The following is a 13,379-nucleotide window of genomic DNA, read 5'->3' as shown; positions in this document are numbered from 1 at the left end:
CGGTGCTGGATTTTAGCACCTGTGAAGTACGTAGCTGCTGTGTTAGATACATGCCACGTGTGTTTGGTGTGTGCGTTTCTGCCGCGTTTGCAGCAGAAGTGGTTTCTTTAAATAAGCGTACAGCTAGGTCTCCACGTCCTTTGGGTTTGTGAGGCTGTTGGTGTTACCCCGGCGGTACCAGGTGTGGCTCCGTCCCTTAGAGGGTCCCCGAAAGAGCCTACGTCCTCCCTGTTCGCTTGCATCGCTCGTACGAATATTTGGGTTCATCACCTCTCTCCTTCTGTGGAGTGGTTCTGTTTGTAGGCAGCAAGGGCGCGGTAATGTTCACACTTTCTTCCTACAGTGAACTGTCCTTGCGAATACCACACTGCAGAAAAGCAGTTTTAAAAGAAAAATGCTTGAACTTGCTCAGTACAAAAAGGACAGGCAGCAATGACACCTTCCCTGCTCTGTCTCAGCTGCAGACTTGCTGTGAAGTGCCTGGTGCGGCTCTTGCCGTGAGCAGTTTTGGATGGACGGGTGCCCTCGCTCCCGCCGCCGGCCGCTGCCCGGGGCCCGCAGTGCCGCGGGGCGCGGCGCATGCGCGCCGGGATCCCGCTGCGGCGCCTCGGCCGGCGGGCGCGCGCCCCCTGGCGGGGCGGGGCCGGGAGGCGGCTCGGCGCCGGGGCCGCCATGCGGGCCGGGGGGCTGCGAGCCGGGGGGCCGCGGGCCCGGGGGCTGTGGGCGCTGCTGGCCGTGCTGCGGGCCGGCTGGTGCCTGCTGCCGCAGGCCGGCTACCTGCACCCCGACGAGTTCTTCCAGTCGCCCGAGGTGATGGCAGGTAAGGCGGCGGGCGCTGCCGGGCGGGGCGCCGGGCCCGGGGCCGCGACCCCTCAGCGGGCGGCGGCGGGAGCGCGGGGGTGCGCGTCGCCGCGCAGCGGGTCCCGCACGCCCCTGCGGTGCGCCGTCCCTGGGAGGCGCGGGCACGGGAGTCGGAGCGGAGCTGCTGCGCGCTCCCGCCTTGCCCCAGAGCAGATCCCGGCTCTGCTGCCCGCAGCCAGCGGTGCCCGCAGCGAGCGGTGCCCGCGGCCGCACCGCCGCGACAGGCCGCGCTCCCGCGCTGTTTCCTCAGGCGCGGTGAAGGCTAGCGGTGCGCTGCGAGAAACGGCAACGTCGGCAGCAGGCTCGGAAGTTTAGGGACTGCTCTGCACCGTGACGCCTCTGACACTACGCTGTACCCCCAGTGCTGAATTGCCCAATAAAATATATTATGTGTGCATGTATTTTTTCTTTTTTTCTTCCTTTATAGGCGATATTTTAAACCTGCAGGTCTATTACCCTTGGGAGTTCCTTCCCAGCTCTCCTTGCAGATCAGTTGTTTTCCCGTTAATGACATCTGGTGTTACCTACTGGGTGATGAAGTCTTTGCGGCAGCTGGACGTGTGTTCAAGTTGCATCAACAGCTACACCCTTCTTGTGTCGCCCCGCCTTCTCTTTACGATGCTTTCTTTCATACTTGACTATAGCGTTTATCGATTAGCTCCTTGCTGGGAAGCGGATCCCTGGAAAGCGCTGGTACTTCTTGCCGGATCGTACGTCACTCTGGTATTTTATACACGAACGTTTACCAACACACTCGAAGGACTCCTCTTTGCTCTCCTGATGGTCTTGGTTTCCTCAAGAAAGTCTGGTGGCAGCTTAGCAGAGCCTACAAGCGGCCCTCTCATAGGTATTGTAACGACTGCCGGGTTTTTTAACAGGCCAACGTTTTTGGCATTTGCTCTGATGCCCCTGCTTTACTGGGCAGGCTTAATTGTTGACTCTCAAAAGGGCATTAAAACTGTTATAAACCACTTTTTGAAGCTTGTCCTATGCGCGTGTTTTACTGCCGTTGTTTTCATAACAGCCGACACCTTCTATTTTACCTCCACGGGCTTAGACCACCTCTACAGCATTAAAAAGAGCAGCGTACTTGATGTCATAGCTCACTTGAATGAGAAGATGATAGTAACCCCTTTCAACTTTCTCAGCTATAATCTGAATCCTCATAATCTTGCACTGCATGGAAGTCACCCACGAGTTACACATTTTACAGTCAACGGAATAATGCTCTTTGGGATCTTACATATTCTGGCCATCGGTGCTGGTTTTAAAATGTTGAAGAAATATATCTATCAATTATTTTGGGTCAAATCATATTGCCATGGGTCATCTGGGCTATCGGTGCGTTCTGAGGGCAGTCCGACATTACTGCTGTTTTATTTTGTTCCCTTGTCATTCCTCTCCCTGTTCACTCACCAAGAACCTCGCTTTCTCATTCCTCTCATTGTGCCGTTAGTCCTGTTCAGCACATCACAGAGCAGAGCTGTGAAGTGGAAACCCATCATTATTCTTTTCAATGTTCTTGGGGCTCTGCTGTTTGGGTGCTTACACCAGGGAGGACTGATACCATGTTTGCTTCGCTTGGAGCAACTCATGCGTTCTCCGGAGCCCTCCAGCCACCCAAGGCACTATACTCTGCTCTTTGCTCACACCTACATGCCTCCGAGGTCTCTGCTTAATATCCAGAAGAGAGACACACATATAGAAGTCATTGACATGGCTGGGTCGGAAGAAGAAACCCTCTGCCAAACAGTAGAGCAGCGAGCAAACAATTCTACCTGCAACGACCGTCACGTTTTCATTATAATCCCTGGTACGGTCAGAGCCACAATTACAAAATGTGCTGTCTCGTTCAAGAACGAGACTTTGATATTTCCACACTTGTCAATGGAAGACCCACCACAAATACCCTTCCTATTCAGTGGAAGTTGGAGAAGTCAGTTAGGACTCTACATCCTTCAGCTAGACAGAGATCAGCAGAGCCTCTAGGTTTTAGGAGAACCATGTTTTAGTTTTTCACTGCACTCGGGCGCTGCCCAAACGTACTGCAAGACCTTCCTCTTCACAGACCCACCTTCAGCACAAGCAGTGGCACGGGGAGCTCCCCCAAGTCTCTTTATTCCCTTTCTTCACGCTCTTACACTCACCAGTATAGCCAGTTCTGGCTAGAACCCACTTAAAATTTGTGTTATTCAGCCCCTACAGTGTTTTGTATGCACTTGTGTGATCTTCCTGATGAGAGGGGATGAAGTCAGAGCCCACCAAAACTGTGATTCAAGCTTAGCTCTTTCCATGTGAGATTTAGTTTTGAAAGTTCTTATAATCTCTGACAGAGCATTTGTGGATTGTGTGGTACAGATAATGGGCATTAACTCAGCTGCTGGAGAGAGATTACAGGGCTCGGCAAAAGCTGGTCTGACTCAGTAAGGTTTTATTTTTATGCTCTTAAAAAATTCGGAGCCTCCTCTCAGTCACTGGACCCAACTGCAGTCGCAATACAGGCACCAGCACTGTAATGGTGTCTTGGGTGGTTCCGTCTTGAAAAATCCCCAGCACTGATCTTACAGAATCAGATTCAGAACATGGAAGATGCCTCAGCGTAAGGACTTGTGCTAAATCCTAAAAATCCAAGCTTTGCCTGTCCAGCATTTCTTGCCACAGATTCATTCCTGTGGACGCGCTACCCATGGGTTACATCCAGCAGTTTAGGAACGCTGCCTTTTAATGTCGTTCAGCCTGTCTGTTGTTTAGCTACTGCAAACGGGGCAGTGCTTCCCGCGCGCACTGCTGCTGCACGTCTCACAGCTTTCATCGCTCCGTCACAGCTCTAGCACCGGCAGGCCCTGCAGTGAGCTGATTCGAGGAGCTGCGCAGGCAGAAAACAGGGAGCTCGGTGGGATTTGATCCATGGATCTCTGAACTGGCTTACCACTGGGTTAGAGATCGACCAGTTCTGCTGCAGGGGAGCATGTGAGGATCCGAGGGGGCAGCCGCATCCCCTGCACCCCCCTCCTCTTCCAGTAACCGCTCCCCATTAAACCAGCTTGGTGAGAATGACAGATCACATCCTGGCTCTCTACTGGAGAGCAGTCTCATTTTAAATGGGGATACAGATAACCCCAAGCTTCAGCTGAGAATGATGTGTATGCTGAATAGTATAGCACCGCTAACAGTTTTGGGGTTTGCCTGTGTGAACTTTTGGATCCAAACCATCCCCACACAGAGGGAAATACTTAGCACATGCGTTGTACATCAAGCCTCTCTGAAATGAATCCAACACTTGAATTCTTTCTGCTCGCAAAGGCAGTAATGCTTTTCGCACTTCTTCATCCACACAGCTTTACATAAGGTCTTATGAGCCAGTTTTTCAAGGCAGTATAGGTTGATCCCAGGCTCTAAAGGGAAGGTAGGAAAAATCCCTGTGTGAAGGATTTGCCTCTATCTCCCACACTAAACATACAATCTAGACTTTTAAGGAACATAGCTCTTGCTCACTTGTAAAGCATTTTGTGTTGTCTCCCCTCCATGTTCATCCCACATCCTTCATCCCTCATTATTAACAGGCCTGTGAATTAAAGGTGCGTGTTTTGGGGGGAGGTTGGGGAAGAGGGGGTGCATGTTTGTACTGATGACTCACCAAGTAGTGGAAGTAGTTATGAAAGCATCATGACATCAAATGTATTTTCCAAGTTAAATTTCCTTTTTGCTCTCTTACACTGGGACAACTGCGTGCCACAGCTGGTGTTCCATGTCCTGCTTGCTGTTTTCAGCTTTCTTAAACAGCTTCTTTTAAATTTTGAAAGTTATTTTCATAAAACTTGTGATCTCTGGCAATCTCAGCGGGGGAGATCTTGAAACTCTTCAGGGATGCGATGGAGCACCACTCCCATAGCACGATGGCTTCTCTACCGCTGCACAGGTAACCTGTGGTAGAGTCAGGAAGAGAACCTGGACTACAAATACTAACTGAAACTGAAAATACACTGCTTTTGTGCCACCAGCTAGACCTTTATCATTTACACCACAGATCCATTTTTTCCACCCATGCACACCGAAGTCTTTGTTGGCGGGAGGTTTAATTTTACCAGCAATGTTGGAAACTCTATCTCAGACAGTTTGCGAGGTTCTTTTCACCTGGGGTGATGCAAAAAGTGGAAATCATCCTCCCTGGTTAACTAAGCATCTAGTCAGCTGAGCAGTGCAACGTGCCGTGAAGGAAGGTTAAGTACTTCAGTCCCAAATGTTGTCAGACACAGCAACTCGAGTAAACCAGCCCTGTGCGTTACGTATGGTAGAGACATCTTTTCCCACATTTATAGTTAGGATGGCTCTATTGATCTTTGTTTTACCCTAAACCCTTCTTGCTACCATAGACTTCAGGTGTGCTTTCAGGATAGCTACCGAATCTCTTTTGCCTACCTGTAAAATCGGCGGTTATCCTACCCATCACCATCGACATTTAGAGCTCTCTTTGTACCGCAGTTGCAATATAAATGTGGAGTATTACTGCTGTGTAGACAAAAATTGCCACAGGAACTCCAGTGACAAGTTTGTTTTTATTCCAAGCTTCTCCCCCAGCACGTGAAGCGACGATCCCGACAGTCTGTTCTGGGCGGTGGGTAACGCGACCCGGCCCGCTGCCGACGCGGCGGCCCGTCACGCCGCCCACAGCGGCACCGCTTCGCGTGTCCGTGCTCGGCCCCCGGGCCCGCTCCCGGCCGCACGCCGCGGGAAAGCGGCGCCGAGCCCGCCGCTCGCGGCCCGGGGGAGCGCTGGGGCCCTCGGTGGCCGGCGCTGCCCGCCAGCGCACCGCGCCCGCCTCGGGAGAGGCCGAGGGGCTCCGGCCCTCACCGGGGCCCGCTCACCCGCCGGCTCCAGCGCTCTCATCCTGGCTCGGCGCCGGGCAGCGGTCCCGGTTTCCTCCTCCTCCTCGTCCTCGGCGGGGTCCGTCGCCGGCTGCGGCTCGGCAGCTGCTCCCCATTCGGCCCGGCGGTCAGGGCGCTGCTCCGGGGCGGCCGCCCCGGCCCGGCCCGCGCCCGGGGGGCCATGGCCAGCCCCGCTCCCGGGCGCCGTCCTTGAGCTCCCCGAGGAAGGCGTCGCGCAGGCGGAGCAGGCGGGGGCCCAGTCCCCGCGCCGCCCGGCGGGCCCCGAGCTGCCCGCGGGTGATGGCGGCGGCGGTGAGGCGAGCAGCGGCGCGGATTGGCCGCGACTCGGAGAGCCGCTGGGTCAGGCGCGGGTCGCTCAGCAGCGCCAGCAGCACCCGCCGCAGCACCATCCTGCGCCGCGGCCGCACCCCGCCCCGCCCGCTCTCGCGAGGGCCGCGGCGCGCCTCACCATTGGCTGCCCGCCCGGCGGCCGTAGGGCGCGTGCGCCGAGGGGCGGGCGCCGCTGAGGCGGGCGGTGGCTGAGGCGGGAGGCGCGGCCGGTGGCTGAGGGGCGGCCGAGGGGTGGGCGTGCCGCCATGAGCTCCGGCGGGACGCTGGGCGTCCTGCGCAGCGACTCCTACGCTGCCCTCAGCCAGTACTGGGACCAACGCTCCGGGGGAGTGGGGCGTCGCCGCTGCCGGGGGCCGTGGCCGCGCGGTCCGCCTGCGCCCGGTCTGGTTGCGGGCCCGCCGCGGGGTAACGCTGTCGTTGCGGCTCAAGGGACGCGGTCCGACCAGGAGCGGCTGCTGAGGAAGAGCTGCACGCTGTACGTGGGGAACCTCTCCTTCTGCACCACGGAGGAGCAGATCCACGAGCTCTTCGGCAAGAGCGGCGACATCAAGAAGGTCATCGTGGGGCTGGACAAAGTGAAGAGAACCGCCTGCGGCTTCTGCTTTGTGGAGTATCCTTCTGCGGGCCGGGCCCCGCTGCCCCGCAGGCCGCCGCGGCGCCGGGCGGGGCGGGCGGGGCGAGGAGGAGCTGAAGTACAGGCTCCGGGTCGCGGGGAGGTTGTCCGGGGACAAGGTTATTGGGTTGCTGCAGTGTCTGGGGGAGTGCGGGGCGGGAGAGGACAGACGTGCACTGGGCGTCGAGTGGGGGCTGTTAGGTTGCTTTTGCTCTGATACTTTAAGCCAGATACTTTTTGTTGGCTTCTGCAGTGAAAGCGTATTCTCAGTGCGCACGCTGAGGGGTTTCTTTTCATACAAGCGTACATGTAGAGTTTCTGTTGGTGTTTTCCGTTCCTATCATATGTTGACTTCATTATGTGCAGGTCTCTGAAGATCATTCTGTTACTGGTTGCAGCGAACTCACCAAAATGGTGAAAGTTTGCAGCATGCATGGGGCTTCCCATTCTTTCTTCAGCGATAGAGCTTTGTGCTTTTAAGGGTGAGCATTAACGTGCTTGAGTTCTGCACACTATTTCGCTAGCAGTTTTCTCAGCCCACATAGCGCCATATAAGTGGTTGCTTTTAGAAGTAACCAGGCAGGAACCTGATTCAAGCAAATACTTGGGTTTGTAGCCCATTTGGTGTTGCACTTTCCACATACTGAAAATAGAAGCCTAGGTTTTTTCATTAACCTATTCCTAAGGCATTATGCAAGAGGAGATGCTGAAAATGCAATGTGATACATCAGTGGAACCAGACTTGATGATAGAATCATAAGGACAGACTGGGATACAGGAGTTAAGGAGGGTAGACAGTATGGTTGTGGAAGATCAGGGGTTCAGGTAGGTTGTTGTACAGTCTAGTTTTTAAGTGACTGGTGACTTTACCAAATTATTGCTCTTTAAATGAACACACTCAGAACAACTTCAGAAATAGCAGCTTATAGATTGTTGTTTAAGATAGTGCTATATGTTAGTCCGTAAGACGTCTTGTCAAAGGTGATGTTATTCATTAAGAATAAATAACTTTTTCATATATTGCACTGAAAGTACTTTCAGAAACTTCTTGGCTACTTAGGGAGATGGTGCTTATAAATAAGCCCAGAAAATGTAAGGCTCTTAAGAGCACAAAGGACAGCAGTTAGCTTACCTAAAGTTGAGCAGGTAGCAGACGCTGAAGCATGAGGGTAGCCATCTTTGCTTTGGCTGTCTTGATTAAAGAGCCCCCCTGGACACTGTTAAAAAGGAAGTTAATTTATGCTGTATTCTGGGCTCCTGCATGATGCACTTTGTCTTCTGTTTTGTCAGTCAGCTCCTTGTGGCCACTTACAACTTGTGAACTCAGTTTGACTGTATTCTAATGGTGTAATAGTTTTTGAGAAGTTGGCTTTACTGGAGTTCCCTTTTTTCCTCCTTCATAAGGTCCGAGATGAATATCGGCAAGACTATGATGCTGGAAGAGGGGGCTATGGCAAATCCGTGCAATGCCAGTGAACAGTGAATGACTCATCAGCCTTGCAGGAGAAGTAAATCTGCACTGTAACTATCAGGAGGCACAAAGTAGGTCTGTTGCACACAAATTTATATAGCTAGAAATTCACAGAAACTACTCTCCGTGTTCCTGTGATCACATAGGATGTTCAATATCTCTTTGGTTTTAATACCAAGATCCAAGGCATTGGAGAGTACATTAATGCAGCGGACCTGGGAGCAAGGTTTGAAGCAGCAGCATGCGTGAGGCTTTGGTCTCTACATGCTGCTGTAACTCTATTAAAAGGAACAAAAGTTTAATGGTATGGTGCTTTTTTTCACTGGCAAAAACTTGATTATTCTATCACTGGGATTTGTTTACAGTGGTATCTCAAGGTGGAGAGCGGCGATAGAGGAGGGTTGGTGTGTGCTTCAGAGATAAAAGAAAAAGGCAGAGAGCCTGAAAAAAAGAAGTGGAATTTCTAGAGACATTTTCCAATTTTAGGGAAGACTTAAAGTTGCAGATTTTCTGGAGTTACTGGATTAACGTCCTTTTGCACTGATGCTGTTCCTGGCACGCATAGGTGAACAGCCACAATAAAACAAGTGAGATTGATGAGCCCAGGAATTGTGAAGTGAGAAGCAAGCCTGGCAGAGAGCAGAAAACAGACCCTTGCAGTTCTCTACAAAGTGTAATACGATTGCGTGACATTGCATGATTCACAACCATTTTGCTTTGTGCGATACGGAGAACATCAAGTGTAGGAATTACAGCAGCAGTTATTTTCACAGTTGGAGTAGTATTTTGCTCCTGTCTGGTAGCTCTCTACAGCCATAATATTTCAGGAACAGTATCTTTCCCATGCCTAGAAGGGTGGTGTGAGGCCAAGTTGTACGCTTGCCCCCCAAAATGGGATGTTTGAAGACCTGTGTGTATATAGAGAAATTGTTCTCAAAATACATTTTTCTATTTGAGAAAACTGATCTCAGACAAAAATAAAAGAAGATTAGTTTTGGGAGGAGCCTTACTTTCTACTGACCATGTGGTAAGAATGGTAAAAGAATTGCAAGACTCTATGAACTCCCCCCCCCCCCCCCCCCCCCCGATCTTACTAATACTGCTAGTTTGTATGATGGGATATTGATGTACTGCAGACATTGGAATAAAAATAATAAGTGATCCCAAGATCTGTGAAACTGACATGCTGAAATGAAATAGTTTAAAAGGAGTTATTACAGGGCTTTGGTGTTGTTGGTGGTTTTTTTTAATAGACTTCTGAGTTCTTTGGAAATGGCAGTTTGTAAAGTTTTGTTTAAGTACCTTGTTGTCCACGACTCCTTAAAAAACCTTTAAAATATCAGGTATGTTAAAGTTGATCTTTACTCACTGAAGATACTGCTGGAAATCTTGATGTGTTTCTTGTGTACAGTTTGTCACAGCTGTTGCTGTAAATTGGAAATACAGTGAGGTAGGACAACTGCAATGGAACTTCGCTTACTTAGGAAACGAGGTTTTGGGTGGGCTTTGGGGGTTTTTTTGCACATAGAGTAAAACTAAATTTTCAGGATCACTTGGTGCTGGTCTGCAGACAGGACTTTGAACAAAGTTACCTTTTTCTATATAGTATATTTGATTATGAGTTTACAGCCTGTAATCTGCTCTAGGAAACCTCTGAAGTTTGTTTTTCGTTGTATCAGTTTTGTATAAAAATTTGTGTTACCATAACTCTTAAATCACTTTCAAATAAAGCTACAACTTTAAAATGGGTTGGTTTTTTTTTTTTTTTTAACTGAATCAGTGAGAGAAAGCAGTTGTATTTAGACTGTGGTCCACATCCTTTATTCTAGTGTCTTTTAAGATGGAGAGAGTGAATATTCCTTCCCTTTGACTGGATTTTCAGTCTTGTTCAGTTCTTAGCTGGATGCTGAAGGATGTTTGGTTAATGCTTTTCATTGTGGTACTTTCTGGATTACAGAAATTCAAGTATTTACTGATCTCGAAGTGGAAATCAAAGTGTGTGTGTAACAAGTAGTTTTCAAGGTGCGCTTCCTTATAGAAATGAGATTTAAAATTATTTTTTATTGTAAGTGCTGCAAGACAGTTATTCTCAGATGAAATGGAGGCGATAGTAAGTATTTCCCTCGAAACCGGCCACACACATCACTGTCGTTCGCTGCATGTGTGCAATGTGTATGGAAAGTTTTTGGTTTAAAGTGAGTTTTTTCTATTTTGAGAGAGATTTCAATCAAAATGGGACTTAAAAGCATATATCATGAGAAGTCGTAGTATCTCAAGAGCGCACATAGAGGAAATTGCTTGAGCATGGTTTGATATTTGCCTTCCCTAATTGAAGTCGGACATGGCTCTGCTGAAGCTGGTGCTTAACACAAGTAACTGAATTAAGTCTTTAAAACTTCACTGTGAGGCTTTTTTGGCTTGCGTACGTGCCAGTTCGTTGTGATTAGGTTCTCTTGGGACCGTAGGTTCTCCTGTGATTTTTTTGACGTGCCAGTTCTTTATGATTATATACACTTTCATGGAAGTTTAAGGTCTATGTTAGCTTTTCTAAATACTTGTTCACTGTTAATTATGTACTTTCATGGAATTGTTTCCATAAAGAAATACAGCCGCTAAGAATATGAGTGGAAGCTTGGATATGCCTTGATGGAAGGGAGGCTGTTACAAATTAAGGCAGCGAGAGCTTCAGTTTCTCCCTCAGACTCTTGTGCAGGCTCATGGTGGGTTGATTTACATGCCTCTCTTTGGCACCAAGAGCTGCAAGTAAGTTTTGTGTTCACAGCATATGAGTCATTGTATTACAGTGTGATCAGTAGAGCATAAATTGGAGCATTAAAGGCCTTCATTTTCAATGACTGACAAAATAATCCCTGTTACCAATATACCCCTGCAGGCTGGTTTCAAGGTGGTCTTTCTATTAGCCAGGTTACTTACTACCCTGTGCAGCAGCAACGTTCCTGCTTGAATTGGTGCCAGTGCAACCACTGCTGGTGTTAATGTAAGGGTTCTTTCTACACGGACAATTCTGAAAGACAAAATGGTTAAACTGTTTAAGCTAATATCCAGCACCTTGTCTTCCATATCTTGTCAGATTGGGCTTCTTGTGAACGTAAAAATCGATGAAGAACTCTACTAAAATCGATGTGGTTTGCACAAAGGCTTTAATCTATACAGTCAAAGGCAATACTAGTAAAAAGAAAGCAGTCCGCAGGGACTGTACAGCTAATAAACTGCTGTCCATTTGAGTTTCTAAGGTACAAATTGTACCTGACGCGGCAGCATACAAACAAAGAAGAATTAGAGTGGGCATCTTTCGTTGCAGTCTCTGGGGTTTCTGCTCCTAGCTGAGTATATTTGGTACTTTCAGGTAAGTGTAGGGCCTGATATGACTACAGGTGAAGTACCAAAAATTTGGTGAAGACTGCAAAAAGAAGCATCCTGGGCTTCAAAACGTCTGTCGTGTTTGGGAGGTACGGTCCCATTTATTAATTGCCTGCTTTCATATGTCTCCTGCCTGTTCTATTTAAATAAGCTTTTGTACAAGGGATTGGATATACTTAGAGCCGCTCTGTAGCAACGCACACAACTCCTCTGCTCTCCCTTTTGGGTAAACTGGTTAGTGTACGTGTTTCTCGTGGCTTCAGGGAGGAGGCCTCCCTGCCCTTGTCTGTCTAAGACCAGTGCTGCGTCCCAGCTTGTGACTGGCAGGTGTTACTGCCATTACTGCTTCATCTCTTTCTGTCCCATGTAGACAGAGCAAGGTTATTCAAGGTTGGCTGCATTTGTATCCCAAGGTTCCAGTAATGGTGCAAACTGAAAACAGGCCTTTGTGCTTTGTCGAAAACCTGTGCTCTATCCAGACTGGGTGAGAAGCCATAGTAAAGGAAAGGGACAATTTCTTTTTGGGGGTCGTCTCTTAAATTTTTAAGAATTAGTTTATGATTTGTATGCTGAGGTAAAAGACCTGTAGCATAAAGCTCCTTCGAGGCTCATTTTCAGACCTTAAACTGATTGAACTGTGGAAAACAAGTGACCTTACTTCTTTCTTCAGTCTCCGGACATAGCCATCAGCTCTGCACAAGGAGACGCCATAAAATTTTAGGTTAAGCAAATCAGTTGTGATCTTGTCTGTTCCAGAGCCTTGTACAGCCTGTAAGGGATACGTACACACAAAGATCAGACTGTGTGCTTCAGGCTTCTGAAGGGCCCAGTATAGTGTCCCATATTAGACGTAACCAGTCATGATCAATGCTAGAAAACAGAATTTGAGAGAAAAATAGGTCACAAAAGTCTTTCACCTACCTATAGAATTTACTCTAAGCTTGGCCCAGAGAGATAAGTAGGTAACCAAACTCTTCTTTGCAATGCTTACTGATTAGTATGTTTAGATCTGACAGAGTCTTTCCCTTTAGCAGAGCCACTAAATCTGAGTTTCAAACACTTGAGGAGCAGCACAAGTAAAATGCCAGATGGCTCCCTCTAGTGACTACAAAATTAGTGTGTTTTTATATTGTGACGTGGCGAGGACGGTTGCTGAAAGCTATCTTGTGCAGCATGCTGCATGTTGTACTGTCTCTGGATTTTGCTTTGGTTTGTGCTGTAAAAATGGACAAAAACCTAATTTCCATCGGTGGACCATTTTTCAGTGGAGGCAACTAGAGATCAGGATTTGTGGGTTTGTAGCCCATCACTGTTTCTCTGTTTATCAACAGCTGAGTTGTCGTTATACTGGACATTGCGATAGCTGATACGCTGTGTCTGTGGTGACTCTTCTTTCCCCGCCTCCAACAACCTCTCAAGGTTTTGCCAAAAGCATGCCTGTGATATCGGAGGGGAGCTTGACTCTTAGATGCCCAATCCATGCTTCACAATCTCCCATTAATTACATTTTGTGTAATTGTACCAGGAAATCCCCTTGTGCCAAAAATCTGTTTTTCAGTCTTTAGCAGATTATGAAATAAAGTTCTCTATTACACACAAAATAAATGTATGCAGCTTGACAAGACAGTAGGCAGGGTCTTAAATGTCTGATTTGTTTCTGTGGAGCTACAGCAGTCCTTCAGGCACTTTGCAGACTTTAATGTCTATTGCTTCAGGTATCTCTGTAGGAAAGTGCCCTTTTTTATCTTAGAAATTTTTGATCTGAGGCATAAGGGGGCTTATGCTGTGTGTGACAAGCCTATGGTGGATGAGGAGTTGAGCCTCTCAGTCTCCTCAA

The 13,379-nt window shown here is 48.7% G+C and overlaps 2 protein-coding genes across 2 annotated transcripts; both read left to right on the top strand.

Annotated features, from left to right (window-relative positions):
- The first annotated feature begins 672 nt into the window (after nucleotides 1-672).
- Nucleotides 673-5,390, top strand: PIGZ (phosphatidylinositol glycan anchor biosynthesis class Z). Its single transcript, XM_075417858.1, has 2 exons — nucleotides 673-820; nucleotides 1,289-5,390. The coding sequence occupies exons 1-2, from the start codon at nucleotides 673-675 to the stop codon at nucleotides 2,848-2,850; spliced, it is 1,710 nt and encodes a 569-aa protein (XP_075273973.1). The 3' UTR covers nucleotides 2,851-5,390.
- Nucleotides 5,391-6,307: 917 nt separating this feature from the next.
- LOC104338769 (nuclear cap-binding protein subunit 2) lies at nucleotides 6,308-9,225 on the top strand. Its single transcript, XM_075418027.1, is given in 3 exon segments — nucleotides 6,308-6,687; nucleotides 7,377-7,515; nucleotides 8,095-9,225. Coding segments are annotated over 3 exon segments (576 nt in total). The 5' UTR covers nucleotides 6,308-6,322; the 3' UTR covers nucleotides 8,167-9,225.
- Nucleotides 9,226-13,379: the final 4,154 nt, after the last annotated feature.

This window comes from Opisthocomus hoazin, chromosome 4 (assembly GCF_030867145.1).
Source record: "Opisthocomus hoazin isolate bOpiHoa1 chromosome 4, bOpiHoa1.hap1, whole genome shotgun sequence".
Taxonomy (NCBI): domain Eukaryota; kingdom Metazoa; phylum Chordata; class Aves; order Opisthocomiformes; family Opisthocomidae; genus Opisthocomus; species Opisthocomus hoazin.
The sequence above is the reverse complement of the archived record's forward strand: the minus strand, read 5'-3'. Positions and strand labels throughout refer to the sequence as shown.

Coding starts and splice junctions, on each gene's coding strand:
- PIGZ (XM_075417858.1), top strand. CDS start 673: ATGCGGGCCGGGGGGCTGCGAGCCGGGGGGCCGCGGGCCCGGGGGCTG. Junction 821..1,288: donor GTCGCCCGAGGTGATGGCAG/GTAAGGCGGCGG, acceptor CTTCCTTTATAG/GCGATATTTTAAACCTGCAG.